The sequence below is a fragment of the Lepidochelys olivacea genome (assembly GCF_965140295.1).
Source record: "Lepidochelys olivacea isolate rLepOli2 genome assembly, chromosome: 7".
In the NCBI taxonomy this organism is placed as follows: Eukaryota; Metazoa; Chordata; order Testudines; family Cheloniidae; genus Lepidochelys; species Lepidochelys olivacea.
In genome coordinates this window covers 93,393,145-93,420,234 of record NC_140417.1, presented here as the reverse complement: position 1 = coordinate 93,420,234, position 27,090 = coordinate 93,393,145, and the positions used below count along the sequence as shown (strand labels likewise).

At 42.3% G+C, this 27,090-nt stretch overlaps 1 protein-coding gene across 2 annotated transcripts in view; it reads left to right on the top strand.

The window, feature by feature from the left end:
- PLCE1 (phospholipase C epsilon 1) overlaps window positions 1–27,090 on the top strand; it is a 325,202-nt gene that overhangs the window by 254,173 nt on the left and 43,939 nt on the right. Inside the window, exons 9-22 of one of the 2 annotated variants that reach the window (XM_084634850.1) lie at window positions 935–1,117; window positions 1,919–2,036; window positions 8,487–8,640; window positions 14,453–14,575; window positions 14,674–14,810; window positions 15,379–15,617; window positions 16,509–16,570; window positions 16,665–16,830; window positions 19,876–19,983; window positions 20,748–20,864; window positions 20,950–21,108; window positions 22,599–22,728; window positions 24,182–24,223; window positions 25,064–25,188. In XM_084634850.1, coding sequence (XP_084490976.1) covers window positions 935–1,117; window positions 1,919–2,036; window positions 8,487–8,640; window positions 14,453–14,575; window positions 14,674–14,810; window positions 15,379–15,617; window positions 16,509–16,570; window positions 16,665–16,830; window positions 19,876–19,983; window positions 20,748–20,864; window positions 20,950–21,108; window positions 22,599–22,728; window positions 24,182–24,223; window positions 25,064–25,188 — 1,863 coding nt within the window. The remainder of the gene's footprint in view (window positions 1–934; window positions 1,118–1,918; window positions 2,037–8,486; window positions 8,641–14,452; window positions 14,576–14,673; window positions 14,811–15,378; window positions 15,618–16,508; window positions 16,571–16,664; window positions 16,831–19,875; window positions 19,984–20,747; window positions 20,865–20,949; window positions 21,109–22,598; window positions 22,729–24,181; window positions 24,224–25,063; window positions 25,189–27,090) is intronic. The other variant, XM_084634851.1, reaches the window with a different exon arrangement.

The following is a 27,090-nucleotide window of genomic DNA, read 5'->3' as shown; positions in this document are numbered from 1 at the left end:
GTTTATTCCACCCCCCACCGTTCCTCAGACGATCTTGTCAACTGCCGGAAATAGCCCACCTTGATTATCACTACAAAAGGTCCCCCCCCACTCTCTTGCTGGTAATATCTCACCTTAAGTGATCACTCTCGTTACTGTGTATGGTAACACCCATTGTTTCATGTTCTCTATGTATATAAATCTCCCCATCTCCCCACTGTATTTTCCACTGTATGCATCTGATGAAGTGACCTGTAGGTCACGAAAGCTTATGTTCAAATAAATTTGTTAGTCTCTAAAGTGCCACAAGTACTCCTTTTCTTTTTATCAGGTAAGGTACATTGTAATCATCTAATGTATAAATAAGTGAGAGTTTCTAAGATACCAACAATATGCATAGTCATATCTGTTTTAGACAGGTTGAGATTAAAGATACAAGACCTGATTCTCCACCGTTACATTAATTTTACACCAGCATAACTCCACTGAAGTCAACAGATTGACACTAGTGTAAAACTAGTGAAATCTGGCCTTTGATATTGCATTTAATCAAAGGCTATTTGATACATTAAAATCAAGTATTAAACAGATCTTTTATATTAAGCAGATCTTAATAGATCATAAAATAAAAAGTGAAACTGGTATGCTAATTGAGCCTTTGAAGTTCGCATTTGATTAAACAGGAAGCAATGCCCATAACTACACAGGGGCTCAAATCTTGAGCAGTGGGAGGTGGGATTAAAAAAAAAACAAAACAAAAAGCAAAACGTTTTGCCAATAATAACAACAAAACAAATAGCAGTACTTTTACTATAAGTAAAACTTGCCTTGCTTTTGATGTTCAGTCTTTCACTGCTTAATAGTGGGCATCTTCACTACTATTTCAGAAAATGTTTGAGTCCTTCTGCAATACTGTACCTAGTCCTTTTTTTTGTAATACCGAGAATTTTTGTAGGAGGATGGCAGATTTGAAGGTCCAACTTTGGCTCAGGCTGTTGAACTGTTTGGAGGTAGACGCTGGAGTGCAAGGAACACAAGCACAGGGGCCCTGACCAGAAGCACTGAGAAACCCAGTGTGCAGAGAAACAACACTCTGGGAATAAGCACAGCCAAGAAAAAGAAGAAAGTACTCATGAGGGTAGAATATTTTGTTATGTACTAATCCTGTGATCTAGCCAATTTAAGCTATTTATAATATAGTTTTTGTATAACTAACCATGTATTCGGAACCAGAGAAAAGATCAGTAAATAATAATACAGTTGTTATAGCTTTGAAACTATGTTAATTGCAATGGCAGTTCCCTGGCTTATTATTTATTTGGGAGAGGCTTATTTTTCCTCATACCCAGGGAGGCCCAGGATTTTGGGGGACAGCATGTAGAACAATGGGGTGCAGACTGATTGAGACCTTTATATAGTACCTCCCCTCTGAGCTGTTCCAGTAGTTGGAAATCAGCTGAGCACAGGAGTTGCCCAGGCTACATGTTCTTTTTCCTAGACATACATCCTTTTCACAAGTGGCCAAGAGAGGGATCATGTAGGAACTGGTATGATGGCTCTACGCTACCCAAAGGTTCCTTTAGTCAGGGGGATTCCTCAAGGGGCCAGATGCACCTCCTCTAGGACTGTTTTATGCCATTGGCTTAGCGCAAGCCAACCAGAGCACTCCAGAAAATCAAGGCCATTGTCTTGTTATGTGTGATGTCACACTGAGGTGACAGCCAAAGTTCCCACACTCCTTTGTGTAACTTTCATGAGATTTAAATGACCTCTTTTCTATCTAGAGTGATGGTGGCAACTATCAGCATTTACAGCAGGATTCTTTAGTGTTTAATGTAGAATAGCTGATTCATGTCCAGTTTTTGTCATTCACAAAAAGAATATAGGGTAAAATAAATAACATTTTAAAGATGATTATGACAATGTTCACTGTTTCCAGGGTGAAAGTGGAGATGCTACTGATGATGAGATGGCAACTCGTAAGACAAAAAGTTATAAAGAATATCGTAATAGAAGTGGTTCGGATCCTCAAGACATTGATGAACACGAAGAATCAGGTAGACATAATAGTCCAGTAGTTAGATCCCTTTTAGTGCTTTGTTCTGAATAATTTTGATACAGCTAATGATGGGTGAAATGTTACAATGGACAAAAGTTTCAATAGGCTTTATTCTATACAAAAATAGTAATAGTTATTTGTTTATTAATAGGAAGTTACAGCTCTGACACACACATCTGTGGTGTGATAGTGTTGTCAGGATGGTATTTTCTGCAAATGCTGTAAACTTTTTACATTAATTTGTACTGTTCTTCTTTGAGTGCTTGCTCATGTCGATTCCATTCTAGGTGTGTGCATGCCCATATGCGCAGTCGTCGGATATTTTTGCCTTAGCGGTATCCATAGGGTTGGCTGTGGCGCCCTCTTGAGTAACGTGCTCATGCATCGGTGCTGCAGGCCTACACCCTCTCCGTTCCTTGTTACCGCCTGTGATGGCTAGTCGGAGCACCTTTCCCTTGCCTGGCAAGGGTTAGCGGACCTTTCTCCTCAGACTTCGAGCCTTAGAGCCTTGTAAAAAGTTTGTTTACAGTAGTTAGTTAGTAAGTAGTTGTTAAGTAGTATAGTTAGAGAGAGAGTGTCCCAGCGGGGACTTCACCCCAGGCAGGGCATGCTCCGGTCTCCAGGTTTTAAGCCCTGCTCTGTCTGCAACAGGCCTATGCCTGTTAGTGACCCCCATAGCAGCTGCCCAAAGTGCTTGAGGAAATCACATGTGAAGGACAAGTGTCACATCTGTAAGAACTTTCATCCCAGAACTCAGAAGGAGCAAGACATCCATTTGAGGGCCCTCCTCATGGAGGCTGTTCTCCGCCTGGCTTCCGAGCCTTTCTGGATGGACTCTACCCCTAGCACTTTGGCCTCGGGGTGTAGCTCACCCCCGGCACCAGGCTTTGCCTGACACCACTCCCCATTGCCAGTGCCAAGAAGAAGTCAAAGAAATGCAATTCCCCAGCACCAAGCAAGAAGGGCCAAGGGGCATCGGGCAAAGGACCCAGTTCGGGCCACCAGCTCACACCAGAGCCACGTCGGAATTCCTCCCTGATAGAGTACCCTAGCCCCACAAGGGATCCGCCACTGACTCCTAGGAGTGGTAGGGGACTCAAACTCATGACAGGGCCGACGCCTCCCCAGGTTCTCCTGGCACCTAGAGAGCAAAGGCCACTACCAGTGCTGCCAGCACTGTGTGCATCACAGGACACGGCAAGGGTTCCCTACAAGAGCAAGCCAGCCATAAAGACCCCCCCAAGAGGGCAAGCGAATGCTGCCAGTCTCCAGAGCCAAGACAACGCTTTCCGTCTCCACGCCCCAGGTCTCCATCTTCTGCAGGACGCCCTAGATTGCTGGCACTGGGATCACAGTCTCTGCCCTCTCAACATGGGTCACCCAGAGGGAGGTATCAGTCACCATATCACCGGCATTAATCATCTTCCTGACTGCTGTCTCCTCTGCACAGATCCCCATTTCTTAGACTGTGGAAGAGTCTGCAATGCGATACTGATCCCCTTGCCCCCGGCACCGATCCAGCTACTCAAGACACCGGGCTTCTGTGGCAATAGTTAGCTGTCAGACTCAAGCTTTGACAGCCGCTCCGTGGTCCCTGGAAGGTGATTCCCCCGGCACAGAAAGGGAATTAATTTCTTCACCGAGGCAACACCGGCATGACTGGGCACGTGAGGCTACATTGACCTCTGCAATGCCATCTTGGCAGCAAGGCCAGTGGCCAGCACAATGGCCCTACTGGAGTTTGTGGGACATGCCTGTGATGCCAATGCCTCCTTCACTCCATTTTTCAGCCACTGCCTCGGAGCAGCAACCAACAGCACCAGCAGCACCAAGCTCAGTGAGCGAGGTGCACTCAGAGGCTGGGGTAGAGGAGCAAGTGCTCACCCCGAAACCCTCTTCCTCCATGGGGGATAATGCCCCAGGGCCTCCCCAAGTGACCCAGTCATCATTCTCGTCCCCAGATGAGGTGGTAACGGTGCCCTCTCATGCCAGCACACCAGATGATTTTAAAGAACACCAGGACCTGCTTCGTAGATGGCCACAAACTTCGGCTTGGAGGTGGAGGAGGTGGCTGAACAGGAGGACACTCTGTTTAATGTACTCTCAGCATCTACCCCCGCCCGTATCGCACTACCAGTAAATGATAGGGTCTTAAAAATAGCCAAAGACCTCTGGCAAACTCCATCTCCTATCCCTATCACCTCAAAGAAGGCAGAGAAAAAAAATTTCGTCCCAGCCAAGGGTTTTGAATATTTGTATACCCACCCGCCTCCGGGCTCATTGGTCATCTCTGCAGCCAGCGAGAAGGACAGATGGGGCAAACCAGTTCGACCCCCAGAAATAAGGAGGTCAAGAGGCTGGACCTTTTTGGAAGGAAGGTTGATTCAGCCGCCAGCCTTCAGTTCCGGGGGGGGGCTAACCACCAGGCTCTCTTGGGGAGGTACAACTTAAACTTATGGAACTTCCTCTGTAAGTTTGAGGAATCCCTGCCCCAGAACTCAGCCCAGGAATTTGGGGCCCTGATGGAGGAGGGTACGGCAGTGGCTAGGTGTTCCCTCCAGATGGCTGGGACACAGCCAATTCGGTAGCTCGGGTGGTCACATCGGCGGTGGTCATGAGGCACAGCTCCTGGCTTCAGACCACTGGGCTGTTCTCAGAAATGCAGGCCTTGATCCAAGATCTTCCCTTCGATGGGAATGGTATTTTTGCGGAGCAGACCAACGCGAGGCTACACCGTCTGAAGGACACTTGGGCCACCCTTCACTCGCTCAGTCTGCATATGTTGCAGTTGGCAAGGAAGCCGTTCTGGCCACTCCCGCCACCAAGGCCTTGGCAACCTCAACAAGGTCCTGCAAGGAGAAGGGATAGAGACATGAATTTTAGTCGTTGCTGCCCTCCTTCCTCCTGCTCACCTGCACAACCCAGCCCAGGAAAGCATGACGGGGGCCAGAAGCTCTCATTTTGAGGGTGCACTCGAGAGTGATGCCCCAGTCCACTCTCCGGATCCTCCTCGTTCTTTCCTCAACAGTCTTTGTCCCTACCATTCGGTCTGGTCGTGTGTCACCTCGGACCGTTGAGTGCTAGAGATTGTATTTCAGGGCTACATCCTGCAATTTTCACCACCCCCCATCCTTCCCCGTCCCTCTTCAGGGACCCTTCTCACAAGCAACTCCTTGTTCAAGAGGTCGAAAACCTCATGCAGCTGAGGGCAGTAGAAGGGCCCCTCGGACATGAGATGAAAAGGGTTCTACTACCGATATTTCATAATCCCAAAAGCAAAAGGTGGCCTGGGACCCATTCTGGACCTGCGGAGCCTCAACAAGTCTCTCAGGAAGTTGAAGTTTTGCATGGTCTCCCTGGCTTCCATCATCCCCTCCCTGGATCCAGGATACTGGTACGCTGCCCTCAATCTGAAGGATGCTTATTTCCATATCTCCATCTTCCAAGGTCATAGATGATTCCTCCATTTTATAGTGGGTGGGTACCATTTCCAGTTCATGGCACTGCCTTTGGTCTTTCATCTGCCCCAGGGTATTCACAAAACGTATGATACCAGTGACAACTTACCTGAGGTGTTGAGAAGTTCAGGTCTACCTGTATCTCGATGATTGGCCATCAAGGACAGATCTCGGGAGCAGGTGCAGATGAGTCTCGATCTGGTATGTTCCATCTGCCGCGACCTGGACCTGTTGATAACAAAAAGAAATAGAACTCAAGGCCGGTGCAATGGATAGAGTTCGTTGGGGCGGTTCTCAACTCCACATGAGCCAGAGCCTTCCTTCCAGAAGCATGTTGTCAGGCCATGTCAGACCTGCTCTCCCTTGTGAAAAACTACCTGCTCACCATTGCTCGCAACTGCCTGCGATTGTTAGGCCACATGGCTGCTTGTATGCATGTGGTCCGGCATGCCTGGCTCCATCTCCACCCACTGCAAGTGTGGTTGGCATTAGTCTACATCCCCAACCGGAATGATCTAGACTGCGTAGTCAGGGTGCCAGTTCATATCTGGTCGTTCCTGGATTGGTGGTTGAGGGAGTTCCCTTTGCGGCCCCAGCCCCATCACTGTCCCTGGTTTCCAATGCCTCAGACCTGGGCTGGGGAGCCCACCTGGGTGAGCTGAGCATGCAAGGCCACTGGTTGTGAAATGATCTGGCCCTCCACATAAATGACAGGGAGCTCAAAGTGGTTCCTCTGGCCTGCCAGGCTTTCCTGCCCCACCTGAAAGGCAAGGTGGTACAGGTCCTGACGGACAATACCGCTGCGATGTCATACATTTCTTTGTGCAGCATGCTATCCATCTTGTATGTTCCACCTGTCACACTCTGCCCGAGGCCAGGAACATGTTAGCAGATCGCCACAGCAGAATCTTCTCATCTCATCACAAGTCATCACTCCATCCAGAGGCGGAATAATCTTCCACTGGTGGGGGAGTCTCTAGGTAGACTTGTTCGTGTCCGTAGGATTGGGAAATGCCATGTGTTCTGTCCAAGCTGGGGAATGGGCAGGGACTCCCTGTCAGATACCTTTTTGCTCCCATGGTTGGAGGCTCTGATGTATGCCTTTCCACCAGTCCCATTAATCCACAGAGTCCTCATGAAGATCAAACAGGACAGGGTGAAGATGATCCTGATAGCCTCTGTGTGGCCTCGACAGCACTGGTTCGGCACGCTACTGGACCTTTCGGCGGCCACCCTGCTACAGCTGCCTCTCTGGCAGGACCTGCTGTCCCAGAACCATGGCAGTCTTCGGCACCCAAACTTGGCGGTGCTGCACCTGGCAGCATGGCTACCGCATGGTGAAATGCAGAAGAACGGGAATGCTTGGCCCATGTCCAACAGGTCTTGTTAGAAGCAGAAAGCCCTCCACCAGAGGGACCTACCTGGCCAAGTGGAAAAAGCTCACATGCTGGACCTTGGACCGCAGTATCTGGGCCGAGCAGGCCCCCCTGCAGGCAATCCTGGACTATCTTCTGCACCTCAAGCTCTAGGGATTGTCCCTATCATCAATCAAAGTCCACTTGGCCGCTATTTTGGCCTTCCACCTTCCATTCCAAGGCAGGTCAGTCTTTGCTCACGGCGTGATGGTCTGGTTTTTGAAAGGTCTGGAGCGTCTCTACCTGCACACCTGGGATCCTGTTCCTCCCTGGGACCTGAATCTCACGCTGTCGCAGCTCATGGGTCCCCCTTCGAGCCTCTGGCTTCCTGCTCTACTTCTCTCCTGGAAGGTTTCGTTCCTGGTTGCGATAACATTTTCCCACCAGGTCTCTGAGATCAGGGTGCTTACTTTGGAGCTGCTGTATACAGTGTTCTACAAGGACAAGGTCCAGCTGCGGCCGCATCCAGCGTTCCTGCCCAAGGCAGTTTTACAGTTTCATACCGGACAGGACATATACTTACCTGTCTTCTTTCTGAAGCCTCATAAATCAGAAGAAGAGCGCAAATTGCATGCCCTGGACGTCAGGAGGGTGCTTGCCTTCTACATTGTCAGGACTAAGCCGTTTCGCAAGTCAGTGCAGTTATTCGTTGTGGTGGCAGATTGGATGAAAGGTCGCCCAGTGTCCGCTTAGAGGATTTCATCCTGGATCACGGCCTGCATCCATTACTGCTGCGAGGTGGTGAAAGTGCCTTCACCGGCAACTGTGACTGCCTACTCAACTAGGGTGCAGGCTTTGTTGGCGGCCTTCCTGGCCCAGGTGCCGATTCAAAATATCTGCAGGGCTGCTTCCTGGTCATCTATCCACATGTTTACAACTCATTTTGTGCTTACCCAGCAAGCCTGAGACGATGCTGGCTTCGGTAGAACAGTGTTGCAAGCTGCATGACCATGAACTCAGAGCCCACATCCATGGATATGGCTTGTGAGCCATCTAGAATGGAATCGATGTAAGCAAGCACTTGAAGAAGAAAAAATGGTTACCTACCTTTCATAACTGTTGTTCTTCCGATGTGTTGCTCATGTCCATTCCATTACCCACCCTCCTGCCCTTCAGTTGGAGTTGCAGGCAAGAAGGAATTGAGAGGATGTAGGGCTGCCAGCACCTAACATACTGATGCATGAGTGCGGCACTCAATAGGGCGCCAAAGACAAATACCCTACGGATACCGCTAAGGCAAAAATCTCCGACGACTGCACCCATGGGTGCTCACGCACCTAGAATGGACTGGACAAGAGCAACACATCTCGAAGAACAACAGTTACAAAAAGTAGGTAACGGGGTTTTTTCTGTGATTGCTTTTACAATGAATTTTCAATAATAAATACTATAATCATTAACTTTATAGTGCTAACAAGACCTAATATTCATAAAATACTGTTCAAGATATGTTTTTAAGTGATACAAGACAAATTTAGAAACTCTTTGGGGTTTTACTCAGTTTAATTCAGTGATAGTATATGAGTGTTGTGTAGAAAAAATACTAGTGATGCAAAATTTTGTTTTCTTTCATAGATCAGAATATTGCGACTGCCTCTAACACTCTGCCATCTAGAAGAGCTCATTCTCTGACTGCATCTGGATCTCCTAGCTTAGCACCCGGGGCATCTGCACCAATCAGACCAGTCTCCTCTCCTGTAATGTCATCTTCAAGCAAGAGTCAGGCTAGGTAGGGACAAAATCAGTACTTTACTTTTTAAAAATCTAATTATTAACATTATAAGTTATGACTGAAGTGCTCGCCTAGATATACATCAGTATGGAGCTTACCTTTTCCAGCTCTTGGATATCCCAGAGATCATCTGCACAGATTTTGGTCACAGATGCTCCATGTGTGTAACGGTCATTAACTGAAGTATTTCAGCTGTGTAAACTGTATTGCATAGGTGCTTTGCACAAGTTAGTTCAACTTCAAGAAGCATAAACCTGCACTAGGATTTCTGGTGGAAGTTGCTCTGTTTTTCCAGGAAATAACAGGGATATTTTGGGGAACCTTCCCTTTCCCACAGATTTCTCTTCTCTTTTTACTTGAAGTACTTTTCAGTCCTTTATTTACTTTTGACTGTGCAGTGGTAATTCATTATTATTATTTATGATTTATTTTATTATACCATAGGTGTGCATGGCACTTTACCGGCATACAAGATGACAAAGTCCCTGCCGTGGGGACCTTCCAGTCTAAATGAGACAGATAACATAATGAATAGTGTGGGTAGGGACAATAAGGAAGGAGGGAAAGACAACTGTAAACAGCATGAAAAGATCATTGCTGATGGATGGGGGAAGGATAGCTCAGTGGTTTGAGCATTGGCCTGCTAAACCCAGGGTTGTGAGCTCAATCCTTGAGGGGGCCATTTAGGGATCTGGGGCAAAAATTGGGGATTGGTCCTGCTTTGAGCAGGGGGTTGGACTAGATGATCTCCTGAGGTCCCTTCCAGCCCTGATATTCTATATCTGTAGTGCTAAACTGGCTGCTTTTGCCTTGAAAGTCACTTTCTAAGGCTTTTTTGTTCTCTTTACATACAGTGTGCCGTTCCGCACTCCATCATGCAGGACCAATGGATGTATACATCAAGATTTATTTCTACTATATGGCTTTCATGTTATATTTTTCAAAAAGGCTATAACAAATTTAGTTCACAGTACATTGAAAAAGCATCACAAATTGATGCCACAGCAGTTGCTTCCCAATTTTGAAAATCTATGTTATGTTTCATTTCATTTGCCAAAATAATTGATGTTCCCTATATGTAGAGCACCTGGAACTTTGTAATATTTCAGTGTGCCATTCATTTGGCACAGGCAAGAAAAATCTGTTGTTGACTGTATTGTAGCATTCCACAATTCCATACGCATGCCACAATTCCATACTCATAAATCCTGAGGACCCATAACTCCCACTGATTTTAATGAGAGGTATGGGTACTCAAGTATGTGTTCAACACTTTTCAAGATTTTGGGTGAGATTCTGTGCTGTGCCTCTAAAGCTATGTCTACACAGCAGTGTAAGCCAATGGTTAGTGAGACTCAAGTCAGCTGACCCATGTCAGGGAACCGTGGGCTTGAGCATCTATATTGCATTTTAACCCTAAGTTAAGAATTTCCTGACCTATACTCGAATCCAGGGTTCTGGCATTCCCATTCCAGTGCATATATCCGAGTCAAAGTAAACACATCCCAAAGTGCTTGCTGCCACCACCCCACATGTTGACACTCTAGCCCTAAGAACATGATGCACTGTGGGAAAATGCTACTGCCCATCCTGTTTCCTAACTGGCGGTACTATTGATGGGACTCAGATGTGCATAATGAGCGAACGAGTACATCAGTTGCATAACTAGCTCCTTCGGCGGCTGTCTAAGTGGAATGACTGCAGTTTGAGAAGAGTTTATACTGAACTACCATCTAATCTGATTCGAGTTGGCTCTCCGCCTCTAGGCTGAGTCACATTGGTGGGGAAATGCCCATGTGCACCTGTTCTCAGGATAATTAAGACATCAGTGTCCAGGGCTGTCAAACTATTAAAATGAAATTTTGCACTTTAAAATTTTTAAAATGGGATGTTCCATGATGGTGTTTTTGTCTGGGGTTTTTTTTTTTTTGGCTGTTTATTTTGAAGTTTGACATAAAATGTAGGTTTCAGAGGAAGAATACACACACCCAGCTGCCGGCTGCAGAGCAGTGAAGTGAATCCCCAAGGCTTGGGGTGCAGTGTGCTCCAGTGCAGATCCCTTATCTTTGTATAGGGTCAAATGCTGCAGTCCTAGTTTCAGTCCTGGTCCAGATATAAGTCTTATTTCCTTCAGTTGGACTATTCATGTGAATAAGTCAAACAGGATTTGATCCTGTATATTATCTTTATGGGGTTGAGAACTATCTCCAATAGCTCACTCTCCTTGGCTAAAGAAAACCTTGCATTTCTCTGAATAGTATTCTTACTTTACTTTTTGCTGTCCAGTATTCTTATTAGTTGGCCAGAGTGCTTGGGGGAGGGTTTGTTGGGTTGGAGGGTTGGTTCAAATGTACTAAACAGAAATTTAGCATGGATATAAAAGCTTGGTTGTTTTTGTCAAATAAAGTATCAAAGCCACAGTGGTATGGAAAAGTTATGTAACTGAGTCACTCAGCCCCATTTCCTAGTCTTCCCCCTATCTGCTTCATGAGTGCCAAAATTCTGGCTCTGTGGGGACCATGGCAACTATATTTTAAACCCATAGTTATTAAATTGTCAGACACTCCATGTTTCTTCAGCCCTGGCGAGAACATCCTTCTATCCACTTTATTGTATGCTTTTTCTAGGTTTATAAAAGCCCAGAAGTTATCTAGTTCAAGTTAATATTATTATTTATACTACAACACAAACTACAACTACAAACTTGTAATCTCATCAAAAAGAAATATCTAGTTAGTTTGAGAACCTATATTTTCCATAGCGCATGTTGATTGGCATTAATTTTATTACCCTCTTTTAATTTTTATTCATCAAGACCAATATCAGCCATTCCATAATTTTGCCCAGAATTGATGTCAAGGTGACAGGCCTATATTTATCCAGGTAATCCTGTTTACTCTTTTAAAATATTGGAACAATATTAATTTTCTTCCAATCCTCTGGAACTTCCCCAGTGTTCCAAGACTTATTGAAAATCATCAGTTACAGTTCAGAGAACGTCTTGGCCAGCTCTTTAAAAAGTCTTGGATTTAAGTTATCTGGAGCAGCTAAGTAAAAAATATCTAACTTTAGTAGCTGCTGTTCAACATCCTCTTGAGTTGGAATGGAAAGCATTTCATCATCTTTATGTGATATCAATACATCATGTAAATTTTTCACAAATACAGAAGAGAAATATTTATAGAACACCTCTGCCTTTTTTAACACTTTTGACCATAGATGTTTCCTTATGTCCTTTTGCTTCTTTTATCAATTTTCTTCAACACCTAACTTCTAATTTGTATTAAGTGCTAGCAACTTCACCTTTTTTCCATTTGTTATATATTGGGGTTTATTATTATTGTATAGCTGTTTTCAAATCCCCTCTGAGCCAGGTTGTTTTTAACCAATGTAGCCTTCTTTATCAATTGTTAGACTCTGGGTTTTAGGCATCTAGTAACATGTTCTTAAACAGTTCTCAATTGTTATTCACATTTTTCTGTTTACATTCTTTCTCACAGCTGATTTGGTTCATAATTGTTTTCAACTTGTGAAATTGGCCTTTTTAAATCTCCAGGTATATTATATATATTATTGGTTTTGATTCTGTTTGGACATAAAATGTAATCAAGTCACCATCACTTACACCTAAGCAACCACTTATTTTTAATATTGTGATCATTCCTCAATTCACACTCAAGAGATTCTACTCTGCTTTCCCTTCCCTTAATCCGTGTGGGTGAAGGAGGGAAGCCTGTGATACCTTGTTCTGCCGTGGTACCCAGGCCTGGATATTTCACGAGCTTGATGCACTTAAATCGGGACACAATAAAGTTAGCTGACTACTGTAAGACTTGGCGCCTGCAGCCAAGCATCATAAAAACAGTCTCCAGTTTGTTCCATCTTCATCACGCCAGCACAACCCGAGACTGAATGTTTATCTGAATGGTCAGAAGGTGAAGCATGAAGTAGAACCAGTCTATCTAGGTGTGACCTTAGACCACACACTGAGTTACCGTACCCACCAGAAGAAGACAGCAGCTAAAGTTAAGACGCGCAACAATCTTCTTAGCAAACTGGCAGGTTCATCATGGGGTGCTTGTGCTCCAACTTCGTGGATGTCAGCTCTTGCCACCTCATATTCAGTGGGGTAGTACTGAGCACCTTTTTGGAGTCGATCGTCACACACCAAACTGGTGGATACACAGTTATATGCCACCATGAGTATCATCTCTGGCACTCTGTGTCTGACTCCACTCTCATGGCTTCCAGTTCTGAGCAATATTGCTCCTCCTCATATCAGGCAAGTTACTGGAGAAAGTACGCGCCAACTGAAGCCTGCCACTGCACAATGACCTTTTTAAACCACCAGCTGCATGTTTTCCGTCACGTTGCCTATTATGGTCTCATCTGCCATGCCAGGATATTAGGGCGGAAACTCTCTGGTGAGAGGAATGGATATCTGTTATAACCCCCAACCAATCCCTCGTCACCAACCCCACAATTTGACCGCCTGGTTTTGACCTGCCCCGTCGCCAGTGGTCCCTGTTGAACAGGTTCTAGATCGGGCAAGGTCTCTGTGTAACACCCACAGACCCCCAGTTGTCAGCAGGCAGAATCGAACCGGGGAGCTCTGGAGCTTAGTGCATGAGCCTCTATTGCATGAGCTAAAAACCAAACTGCTTGTTAGCTAAGGCTGTAGATCAAACTCATTAATCTCTCTCTCTAAGTGGTCTCAGTGCCATTAGATGGGACAGAAAACCACACCCAGGAAGTGTGTGGGTTACATCTGCACAGCTAACCAGTATCGCTGGGGCCTTTGTGACAGCCCTTTGTGCAGCTGCGGCGCAACACAGACAATAACGCACATTGTCGATGAATACCTGCTGACTAGGTTCAGTGGTGGCCTAGAAGAACTGCATCATGCCACTGAAGATACCATTGCTTGGCTAGACAACTATGCACACGCTAAATAAATTTGAGGAGGAGGGTGCCCCAAATGGTAATTCTTCCTTACAAGAGATCAAGCCTGAATGAAAAAGTGGGGTAGCCATGGCTTAACTTCTGTGTGCCACTTCTGATATTCCTGGCTGTTCCTTGGGAAGCCCTGGCTGCTTCTGGGGACTAGCTCCATCCCTGTTTCCTCTATTCCATGTGATTGGGGAAATAGAGGGGAGGGCTACAGCCTGTGTCGCCTGCTGGAATCGGCAGGCAGGGGTCCCCCCTACTGAGCACCTCCCTGCCTCACCGATACACCCAGCTGTTGGAGATGTCCAAATGTGTGACACCTTTATTTTCTGCATATAATCCAGAAAGAATCATTTATTTATTATGCTAGCATTATACCTTAAGGAATTCTGTACATTTCCAGCATGTTTCCCATTTTAATTGTCTTGCTGATAAAATACTAAAAGCAAACTTCCTGTGATCTTCATAAACAGCAGGACATATTTCTTTTAGGTTTCATGCTATAGCAATAATAGGATTATTTTGTTAAGTGAAAAAAAAAGAAAACTTGTTGGTTTGTGCCTATTTAAATTAGATTCTTCCATGCATGGAAAGGTTTCAATAGAATTTATTTATTTGCTTTGGCAAAGTTTGCAGTGGTCTTTAAGGGAATGAGTGTATTTCTCCATTGGAAGTACAGAATCAAAATACAAACTCTGATTTTATCCACTAAGAAGTATTGTTTTTGTTTCCTTCTTTCAAATATTGATAATAAATATATGAAAGAAAGCTTAGAATAGACCTCTAGGGCAATGCTGCCTAATATTTCACAATCAGTGGAAGTTAAATATAAGAAAATAACAGCAATCTCATTTTGTTTCAGTACTTGGAGCAGCAGTAGCTGGCATGGCCGAGTCAAAGGAGGATTGAAGGGGTTTCAGAACTTCATGGTTTCCGATAGTAATATGAGTTTTGTTGAATTTGTAGAGCTTTTCAAGTCTTTCAGGTAAAATCTATTTGATTAATCACATTCATCACATCAAAGTTGGTGAAAATCTATTTTAAGAAAAAAAGCACAAAGTTAACATTCTTCCTGTATCCTAGTGTTCGAAGCCGCAAGGATCTTAAAGACCTCTTTGATGTCTATGCTGTACCCTGCAATCGATCAGGTTCTGATTCTACTCCACTTTATACTAATCTGAAAATTGATGAGAACACCAGTGAACTCCAACCTGATTTAGGTTTGTTAAATTTAATTTCAGCAAGAAAATAACACTTTAGAGAACTGAACTATTTTAATTATTGGCATTGTTAAAAAATCCTGTTGAAGTGGGGGGCAGAATCAGGCTTACAATTGACAGTGAGTTGCAACCTTAACTAAAGGGTCACTACCACAGCTCCATAATAACAGTTCATCACATGCCATCCATACACAACTGGTTTAACTAATTTTAAGAAGTTTAACAAATTCAGAAAGTTTTATTTCACATAAGATTTACCAAAAGTGCATTACTCTCTGTGTGTGTGTGTGAGAGAGAGAGAGAGCCAAATCCTGAAGAACTCACTCAGCTCTCAATAAAGAAAGAGTTCCACTGATGTAAATAGGAATCTTGCCTGACTAACTCTTGGCTAAGAATTTCAGGATTTGATCCATAATTATTGAAAATTGATTTTTTCCAGTGAATACAATTTTAATTCCTTTGAATAATTCCATGTGGTATGAATAATAGAATAGTACTCGCCTAATTTATCTCCAGGTGATAAAATGAAACTCCTCAAATATTTATGTTCATATTTATTATCTTTTAGATTTATTGACCAGGAATGTATCAGATCTGGGTTTGTTCATTAATAGTAGACAGCAACTATCAGAAAACCAGAGACAGATATCTGATGCCATTGCTGCTGCTAGTATTGTAACTAATGGTACTGGAGTAGAAAGCACATCACTGGGAATATTTGGAGTGGGAATCCAGCAACTCAATGACTTCTTAGTGAATTGCCAAGGTGAACACTGCACCTATGATGAAATCCTCAGTATTATCCAGGTCTGTAATATAAACATTTTGCAATGCATCTATTCATTTTGTAGGGGTTTTTGTTTCCTCCATTTTTTCCCCCTGCACGTGTTCTCTGTGCAGTCTCCAGAACAGTACCTTCTGTATCACCTATATGAAGGTTTGATTTCCTCCTTTGGAACCACTGCCAATTCTGTTCCCTCAGTTTGCATGAAACTTCTCTAAACACAGTGTACCCAATAGTCCCTTTCCATGAGATCAATGTTGCATTTCTATAATGTGTCTTACCTCCATTGAATGTGGACAAAATGATCCGAGTTGAGTTTTGTGTCCATTGTGTTATAAAAATTGAATAACTAGCTACCATAATGTAAATTTTTATTCCTTTTTATTTTTGTCTAATGCAATCCAAAATTAAGTCCGTACTCTACAGGGTTTAACAAAACTGTCAAAACATTTTGAACAGTTCAAATGTTAGGCAAGTATGTGCAATATACATTTACAGCAAGGTTAAAAAATCAGGATGTCTAGGGGAACTTCAGAATGATTTTGTGCAAGTTGATGTGTTGTTGAACACTGGTGAGTAAATACAAATAGTTATTTCCTTTTAGATGATCGCACTGAGTATTATATATAAGAATAAGAACATGCATGATTTTAAATAATAATCTAGATCAACATTCTACATTTGTAAGCTCTGCAATATTATTAATTTTATATATTTAGTGACTTTGCTAACTCCTATAACTATTATCAATATAGTGAAGACACTTCTGAATGATATTCAGACTGCATAAATACAGCTTATTAGTTTGATGTACAAATTACATTGTAAAAAATGAATGAAAGCCTTTTACCTAAAGCATGTGATACGTATTTCTTTTGATCAAAATAATATTGTTCTCTTACTGTTTCTTACAGAAATTTGAACCCAGTGTCAATATGTGCCAGCAGGGGCTACTGTCATTTGAAGGATTTGCAAGGTAATTAATCACATATGAAGTTAACATACACGTGATGTTATTTGTGCGCATTTTGCTAAATATTTGTCACAAACTATTATTTCTGCACCTTTAGGTTTTTGATGGATAAAGACAATTTTGCCTCAAAAAATGATGAGTCACAAGAGAATATTGAAGAGTTACAACTACCACTGTCATATTATTACATTGAGTCTTCACACAATACATACCTCACAGGCCATCAGCTTAAAGGAGAATCATCAGTAGAGCTTTACAGCCAGGTATACAGAGTTAGATCGCTGCATAGTTTTCAGCATGAACTTGTTTGTTTAACTAAGAAGTCACAGAAACATGGCCTTTTTGCTTTGAAAACCCAAATGTTCTGAGCCCCTGCTTGTAAAATGTAGGAAAACATGATGTGTGGGAAAGCTGCCTGTGTGCACAGTTGTGTTCAAATGCTTTTACTAAGGCAAAAAATGGGTTTCGTTTGAGATTCATAGCATTTAGACACTAGTCATTTTGACCTAACTTACTAAAATTAGACTTTCCCACAGGAAAGACTGATCTAATATGTTAGTTCATTTAAATGTCAGAAACACCCTTCAGATATTGTACATTGTACTGAAAAGACAAAATTCTAATGAAAACATCACTCCCGACAATATACTTGTAGGAATATTACACTATTTATCTGACCCTGTATCTAATTGGTGACAAACCTGGAAAGACTGATTTCTCTCTATGGGCTTTGGGACTATATTTTTGATATGTGTATTCAACAAATATTACAGAAAACATCAAACTTCCTGTGACTGGGATTTTTATTACTCACCATGTTAAAGAGAAATCCATTCAAGTGTGACAGGCTGTGCTACTTCAGCCCTTTGTTTGTATGTTTGGAGGTGGGGAGGTGGACTGTGTGTGAGAAAGCCACGAGTAAAGTGGCTGCATAGTGGTGCTGTGAAGTAGGTTTCTATGACAGCCTCACACAGGATGGCAGTGTTGGAGGAGGTAGGGTAGGGATCCATTGTCCATAACACCCCAAGTGATGTGAAAGAGCTGCAGGCACTCTTTCAGCAGCCCATAGGCTAAAATAATGGTCCATAAGATGAGATGGGAACATTATTGCAGCCCTGTTCCCCTGGGTGGGGTGAGGGTGCCCCCTCCACTGACATAATGTACTTCCATTGTCTAAGGCTTTGAGCAGGATAAGTGAATTTCATCCTAATCATATATGTACTTTACCTGAAGTTATAGATAGATTCCAGAAAGCTTTATTTCCAATAAAAAGTTGTAGCCCAGAAGGCTATCTTGCAGTGGCCCTTCTCCATCTGGAGAAAATATCTGTGTAGATACCCACTTGTTTCTGCAGGCAGGAAGATGTAAATATTTCTCTCCCAGTGTAAGTTCCTGGCCCTTTAAGGGACAGTTTTGGCAGCTGTGACAAGGTGTCTTGCCCTTATGGGCTGGAGAGTCTGGGGCTAGCCAATCCTGATTAGAAGCAAACCTGGGTTGAATCAGGTGATTCCTTATTAAGGGCAGCAGATGGCTACAGCAAAGTGGGGAGCTCAGGGAATGGTAGGAAGAAATGAAGGCAGTCAGGTTTCTGCAGTGATGACCTTGTTACCAGGTGGTTTGGAAGCCAGAGACCTATGATTCCAGCAAAGTAGGGCCTGGAGGTGGCCTGCTAAAGTAGGAAAAGCTATAGGCAGGAAGGCCTGGTAATAGGGTGAATTGGAGTCTGCTGTGAGTGAGCAGGCTCCAGCAGAAAGACCTGGGACATGGGATTTCCCTACTGAGGGTATGTCTAATTTAATTGGGGATTGGTCCTGCTTTGAGCAGGGGGTTGGACTAGATGACCTCCTGAGGTCCCTTCCAACCCTGATATTCTATGATTCTACTCAGCAGAAGAAAAACCACAGCAGTAAGTCTTGGAGCCCTGGTCACCTGAAATACAGTGAGGGAGAAGGGTTTCAGACCCTAGGCTCCAGTCCAAGCCCAAGTATATACACTGTTATTTTTAGCCCCATAACACAAGGCCGAGTCAGTTAACCTGGGCTCTGAGACTTGCTGCTGTGGTTTTTTGTTCTGTTTTGTTTTTTGGTTGGGTTTCTGTGTAGTTGTAGCCTGAGACTACAGGCAGGAAAAGCCTGGGAGTGACCTGATAAGAGTAAAACTGATGCACTGTTTTCAGACTTGGAGTTTTATCTTGGAGATTTATTTATGTGAATAAACTCAAACCCCTTTAGAAGGGTGATGAATGAACAAGAAAGCCCTATGTAGAGTTTGTTTAAGAAGACTTTTGAGGGAGAAATTGTTAGCAGAGCATCACAGAGGTACCCTGGGCTAGGGTTGCCAACTTTCTAATTTCAGAAAACCGAACACTCTTGCCCCACTCTTCCCTGAGGCCTCACTCCAGCCCCCCTCCTCTGTCACTTGCTCTCCTGCCCCCTTGCTCATTTTCACCAGGCTGGGGCAAGGGATTGAGTGCAGGAGGGGGTGAGGGCTCTAGGGTGGGGCTGGGGATGAGGGGTTTGGGGTGCAGGAGGGGGCTCCAGACTGGGGCCAAGGGGTTTGGAGTGTGGGATGGGGTTGCCAAATCCAGGAGTGAGTTCAGGTGCAGGAGGGGGTGTGGGGTGCAGGCTCTAGGAGGGAGTTTGGGTGTGGGAGGGTGCTCCAAGCTGTGGCAGGGGGTTGGGGCGCAGGAGGAGGTTTGGGGTGCAGGCTCTGGGCAACTCTGCCTGGTGTGGTTTGTGGGGGCTCCGGCAGGTGCTTTTGTCAGGCTGCCCCTTAAATAGAAGACGCACCAGCGCTGCACTGGAATTTCGTGGATCTCAGAGTCTGCTCTATCTGCCATGAATCCTGGACACATGGCTCGGCCAGCTCACTAAGGACAAAAGTGCTGACCGGAGCCGCCAGGGTCCCTTTTCGACTGGGCATTCTGGTTGAAAACCAGATGCCTGGCATCCTACCTGGGGCACGAGGCACCGCATGGGAGACAGCTGACCCCACTCACCAACCAAATTCCCATTCTCTCTGCCTCCAGGAGCAATTCTGGTAGCTTCTGAAATTTCTTTCTATTTCTAATGGGAACCTTTCTTTTAAATTCTTGCTTTCTAATATGCTTCATTTTCCTGCTCTCTGTGTGTGTGTGAGATCCAACTGTTAGGGATAGTAGCTTCCATGGTTTTCTTTCACACTGCAGTAAAGTAGCTTTCATGGGCAGCAACTTCCCCCAGCTGCCATTTAGCACTGCAACCCCTTTTCTCTCTTTGTTTTTGTACAGTTGCTGTTCACATGGGATCTATTATTCGTTTGTGTTACAGGTTCTCTTACAAGGCTGTAGGAGTGTGGAATTAGACTGCTGGGATGGTGATGATGGGATGCCTATCATTTATCATGGACATACCCTCACTACTAAGATCCCTTTTAAGGTATATTGACAATTTCCTGCAGAAAACAGAAATTAATCAAGAAAGAAGTTTAATAACTTGTTCACTTGTATGATGATACCAGTTTAATGAAGCAACAATTATCCTTCTAGAAGAAAATAAGTCACTATGGATTTGTGTACACTGCAATTAGACACCCGTGGCTGGCCTGTGCCAGCTGATGTGGGCCTGTGGGGCTCATGCTAAAGGGGCTGTTTAACTGCAGTGCAGACATTCAGGTTTGGGCTACAGCCTGGGCTCTGGGACCCTCCCACCTCACAGGGTCCTAGGGCCTAGGCCTCAGCATGTGGATATGTCTACACTGCACATGGGAGCGAGTGTTCTTCCCAACATGGGTAGACAGACACATGCTAGCATTGCTCAAGCTAGCACACTACAAATAGAAGAGTAGCCGGGGTAGCACGGGCAGAAGCTTGGGTTAGCCACCTGAGTACAAACATGTCTGGACCCTCAGGTACATACTTGGATGACTGGGCCAAGCTGAGGCCCATGCAGCCTCAACTACACTGCTATTTTTACAGTGTGTTGGTTCAAGCAGAGCTAGCGTGTGTCTGTCTGCCCGTGCTGGAAAGCACAGTCTTAGATGCAGTGCAGACAACCCTAATTGGATTAGCAACAGACAATGATAAAGTCATATTGTATTTTGAATCATGGAAGCAATACTCAGAAATAATCAACTATAAATATTTTATGCTTTTCAAATTAGAGAATTCTAACTCTTGTAATTTACACTTTGATTCTTATAGGATGTAGTTGAAGCTATTGATCGCAGTGCCTTTCTCACATCTGATATGCCAATCATCATATCTATAGAGAACCACTGTTCATTGCCTCAGCAACGCAAGATGGCTGAAATTTTTAAGGTTAGTCATAGTGTATTATGTCATTCAAAGAGCATGTCCAGGGATTTTGTTTTTCATGATATCTCACGTATTCTCAATATTTCAGAATGTATTTGGAGATAAGCTGGTAACTAAGTTTTTATTTGAGAGTGACTTCTCTGATGATCCAATGCTCCCTTCACCGGACCAACTGAGAAGAAAAGTGCTGCTGAAAAACAAAAAACTCAAAGCCCATCAAACTCCAGTGGATATTTTAAAACAAAAGGTAAATTATTTCCCTAACAAACATTCTGATATTTAAGTTGTGGTTTGGAAAAAAGCAATAGTCATTAAAGTTTGTCCAATTTAACATGGACAAAAGAACCAGTCTAATGCACACTGGGAAACACACTGTGGATTATATATCAACATAATATAAATATATAAAATAAAAATATAAATACAAAAATACTTGGTTTATTTTTGTGGTTTTTAAGTTTTAATTATGATACATGGTAAACACAACATAGTATATTTGGTAAAAGTAATATAGTCTTACCAAACACTTCACTAATAAATGTTTGCTCAGAAAGGGGGAGAGGCCACCCCAAGGTTTTTTTGTGTGTGCATTTTGTTCTGTAATACTTTGTTGTCTTTTTGGATTTAGCAAAGTTGTGCTGTATTTTTACCATATTCAAGCCAGGTACTTTCTTGTTAAACAAATTTTTTTTCACTTGCTACCAATTGATTTTATTTTATGGCAGAATGTTACCATTTTTATTAAACTGTATTTCCATATGATAGGTAGAAAATTTTCCTGAAATATTTAGTATTTCTTAATATTTATGTATATATCCTTTTGTGACATCTCCTCCATCTTTTAATTTTTGCAATGAATGAAATACTCTTACAGAGGTTGAAGTCTTCTCTTTACAAGGAAATCGAGTCCCATGCAATGCAACAATGCAAGCTTCCTTTACATTACAGTCCCTTTTATTTTAATCTATACAGCCTCAGCCCTTCCTTCATTTTTTCCACAGGGACTGTACAATAACTGTTCCAGTTACCAAGGGCTTGGAATTGATGCCAAACATCCCATGTAGTGAAATACATTATTTAGTGGGAACTGGACTTTTTCAAAAGTGTGATGTTATCTGTAGATCCACAATGACTCTCTTTTCACTTTGGGTAAATGTAAGCCCAATAAATAATCCAAAAAGATGGACAATTATGTATGATTCACATTCAGATCTTTCTTGAAATTCTAGTTTATTGACAACTCCTGTAATCCAGGTTTCAATGTTACACGGATTTTCAGAGATTACAGGAGGAGATTTAAACCCATTTATGGAATCATTTAACAGTAAATAAACTATTTTGGGAGATGGGGGGGAATTTTGGGGTTTCTGTACACAGGAAAGTTTCACCAGTCAAACTACTATAGTTAAACCACTAACTCCCCGTATGTTTTTTGGATTTTTTTGTTTTGTCTAAACAGCTTCCAAAGTGCCATAAACTAAACCAGAAAAAGGGTACTCTTATATTGGACTAACAGTGGGCACATGGGGATTTATACCTGTGTAACTATATATGTTTAAATTCACTCTTCACTTTTTACTGCTATAACTTTCCCATGTGGACAAGCCCTTAGAATAGCTATTTTTCCTCTTATAAAAACAGGACACTGAACAGATACATATGAATAAGAATATTATAAATAGAACTTTTTTGCTGTTTTAATATTTGAGTGCTTTAAAAATTATTTTAATGCTGTAGGCTCACCAACTCGCATACATGCAAGCCCAGGCCAGTAATGGTGGCAATGCTGGTAACCCCACCACTAATAATGAAGAGGAGGAGGATGAAGAGGATGAATATGACTATGACTATGAATCTCTCTCTGATGGTAAAGAAGTATAGTTATTACAATGCTGTACTTTGAGAATTCTTGGTTCATAAAGTTTCTCCATACTTATGACTGACTTTAACTGTTTAAATTTGCTTCAGTTAGAATAGATCAAACAAGATGTATTGAGACATTTGCATGAGACAATTAGGTGGTTCCACATTTTATGTATTTGTTAGTGTATAATCTAGTATCACTTATAATGAATGATAACTTATATTCATTCTAAATTACATCAAAATAATAGTGTATATAAATGAAGTACAAAGTACTGTATCTTATATAAACCCTGTTTTCTTTTACGGTTTTAACACCTCAGAGTTCATGCATTTTTCATATTAATTCCTTTTCCCTAAGGGCTGAAGAGTGGCCTGGGTTGTGCAGTGGTATAAGGAGGCATAAGGCATTGTCTTACCATCTTGCCATACACTTCATAGATCGCAACACAGGAAGGGAAGCAGGCTTTGCAGAGCCACTACAACCTGTGGCCTACACAAATGGGTAGGGAGTGGGCAGACCCTTGGCTCCATCTCCCCAGAGGTCCTGATAGCATAGATGTACCTGGGTGTCTGGTGGCCTACGTTGCACTGGGTATAGGCCTGGCAAAGTTTTCTCCCTCACTAGAACAGTGGGAGATTTTGGAGATTTTGACTCTATTCTTTCTGGACTGCTCATGGGGCAGGGCCACATCAGAGGCCCTTGTTCAAGTCAGATCTCATAGTTACAATGTAGATGTGTTTGCAAGCATGCCATTGCTGTCATTAATAAGTTAAACTAGTAATTTTTGTGCTAAGAGTTCAATCATGTTGCCAACATTCAAACAGTTTTTCAGGGACAGTATTCAGAACAGGTGCAGAACATCCTTCTATGAGCGCAGCATATACACTTGTAGTCTGGGGCCTGGACATGTCTGGACATTTTCCTGAAGTCAGTGAAGTTACACTAGGAATGAATTGGCCTAAGACATTCAAAAGTGTCTTAGGCCATTCCACAAGATAGCTGGAAAGACTGCTTAATTGTCTACCTGAAAAATTCTCCCTGTGTAGAAGAATCTTCAGGTAGCATAGATGAAAATATGCTGTTCGAGTGCAGATGTTTCTTACATATTGGCCAGAAAGAAATTGCAAGTTGCCCACTATAAGTTGTACTTGAAACATGCTCCAGTAGGAGAAGACTGGAAAAGTCTGTGCACAGTGCAGTACAAAAAGTAACCTGTGGCATGCTTTACTGCTTTAATATAATGGTTACACTATTTGTTTGTTTTAACTATTATAATATTTGGCAGAACTAATCTAAATAATAATCATCTGAAAACTTTAGAAGATTTCAGTTTTATGCTGTAGTTTTGCATAATGCTCATAGTTTTAAAATTGACACTTAATTTTCATTTTTTCTGGCTGTATTTCTTAATTTCCTTTACTCTTATCCCCTTTCTGACTCTGTTTTCCTGTAGTTGATGTCCTTAATGCTTCTCCCGCTCCTAACAGCCAGGAAGGTAAAAGCCATTTGGTTGAGCATTTTAACTGCATGAATTTCAGCACTGTGTCTCCAACTTGTTAAAAGTCTGTAGTGTAAATATATGGTACCTCCTTTGTATTAATTGAAAATGCATTCAAATGGTTTCATTAAGCCTTATTTACTGGTCAGGTATCATTGGAAAAACATTGGTTATTCATAAAGATATTGTGGTCCAAAATTACACACACACACACACATGCTGTATAAAGAGCCAAAATAAACAAAAAATGCTCCCCGTTGTAACAGTTTTTCCATTCTTATAAATCACTCTAATTTGGGGGGCCAATCAGGGTAAGTCTCTAGCATGTACATGAGGCATGCTCTTTAATGGGGAAGAATGCCTCAAACATATAGGCAGTGTGAAGTGGGGGCAGCATGAGAATCGAAGTCTGAAATGTGAAGATACCTTTTAAAATTACTGATTACTGACTAAACTATATTAACTGATAAACTTCTGCAATTCTTGAATATTCAAGAATATCGCCTCTTAAATACTTTCGGTGGCAAGCCTGTGTTTCTTTGTTTCTTGATTTGCCAAAGAGGATGTGGAAATATTTAACTCGTATTATTAAACGATTTTCTGGTTTAATATCTACTGAACAAAAAAGACAGTGTAGAAGGTTTCATAGAAGAGCAACGTCCTAACAAACAATATTACCAATGAAGGAGAAACGCTTTAACCAATAAACAAGTTATTTTTGCCAGTTGGTTATTCAGACATGTAACTAGGTGCTTTACCCAAAACAACTTGTTGAAATAAAATTTGCAGTTAATTCTTGGCCTGCATATTGTTTATCTAAAATCAATTAATTTCTAGATAACATTCTGGAAGACCGACCTGAGACTAAATCATCCAGTGATAAACTGCAATTTGAATATAATGAAGAAACTGCCAAGAGAATAAAGAAGACTGATTGCATTACTTACAATAATAAAGGAAAGGTAGTACTTTTTTTTCCTCTCCCCCAAACCTTTTGACATGGATCCAGCTTCAAAAGGATTTGATTTGCTCAGGTGACTGAATCATCACATGGCAAATGCACTTTAATGACAAATATCTGGAAGCAGGGAACCATCCTAGGGAAGATAAGGTAAATGCAACAAGCATCTGGGTCAAGAAAAGGATTCAGAGGTTATTGTGGACACAAAATGGAGCTCATTAGACCAGTATGCAACAGCAATAAAAACAGGAAAAGAAATTTGTAGTCTGTGAGCCAATGCCTACTGAAGTCAATGGAAGTCTTTCCACTGGCTTTAATGGGCATCGGATCAAGTCCCTAACCTTACTAGCAGAGAAAAATAGTATAAAACAAAATAATTGACTTTAATGGAAGGTGGTTGTTAAATTCCATCTGGATAATCTACACAGTCTTGGTTGGTTGTGCTGTAGGTGGGAATATATTCATTAACTCATTAGTGTGTGGTGGCAAAGTGAGCTAATAAAGAACTCTAAAATATTTAAAAGATTGCTAAAGTTGATAAAAGGCAAGGGTTTCAAAAACATAATCTAAACAGTGGTGGCCCAGTTCTGCTGTCGGTGAGGCTGTCCCCCGCTACATCCCTGCCCACTTGAGGAGACAGCCATGCTGCAGCACCCCAGAGGAAGGGTGGAGTCGGGAAGCATATTGTGACTCAATCACAGTGGTTCCTTGGTTGGCTCCTGGCCAACACTGTTATTATGAGCCTGACTAAGAGGTTACTCTCAGTCCATATCTAGCAAAGAAGTACAGTGTCCATTCACAATTATAGTAATTCACTCTTGTTTCAAATTCTGTTGATGCAGTTTAAGCTTCCCTGCCCTTGCTTTTTATAAAAGACTGTCCATCTCACTCTCAAAATTACGCAAGTCTTGATTTTCTATGATTATGCTCCATATGTATAGTGCTATAACTGATGTTTGTGAAAGTAAGTTGAGTTTTTATATAAAAAGCAAACATTGTTTATAAATACCATATGGTTTTGCAGAGTACTTAACTGCAGCTTATAAAGTTTGCTTTATCTTCATGACTTTCATAATTCCATAGAACACACACTGTTTATCAGATTTGAGGATTACTTTTTTTCCAAACCCAAGCAATTTACCAGATATTATTGTACTTCACTGTGAACTCATTTTTGACACACACTCCTCATGATATATTGAAAATGCTGGGCTCATCAGAACATTTTTTCCAGGCTCGGGTGCACTGTATACTGACTCAGTCTTTACTGTTTCCATTTAGTTCAATGGGAGTTCTGTGCACAGAACAAAGACAAAATATGGCCCACTGTCCACAATTCATTTAAGAAAGCCAATAAATTTATCAGTATAATTATTTAAAATTATAGTTTTCGTAGTAGAGTTTAAAAGAAAAATCTCTTTTAGACTTTTTCCTGAAAGATATATAGAATCATAGAATATCAGGGTTGGAAGGGACCCCAGAAGGTCATCTAGTCCAACCCCCTGCTCAAAGCAGGACCAATTCCTAGTTCCCAGTTAAATCATCCCAGCCAGGGCTTTGTCAAGCCTGACCTTAAAAACCTCTAAGGAAGGAGATTCTACCACCTCCCTAGGTAACGCATTCCAGTGTTTCACCACCCTCTTAGTGAAAAAGTTTTTCCTAATATCCAATCTAAACCTTCCCCACTGCAACTTGATATCTTATACTGTTTTAAATCAAGATAATATACATTTATTTAGAACAGATCTGTGCAATCTTTTTTTATTAATGATCCAGGTTTATGTGAGTTTTGTGTTGTTAATCAGTAATAATTAGAGCATAATGTATTTTATACGTATATTAATATTATGAGATACATAGAGAAATCCACACTCAGTATATTCCTGGAGGGTATTGAATATCG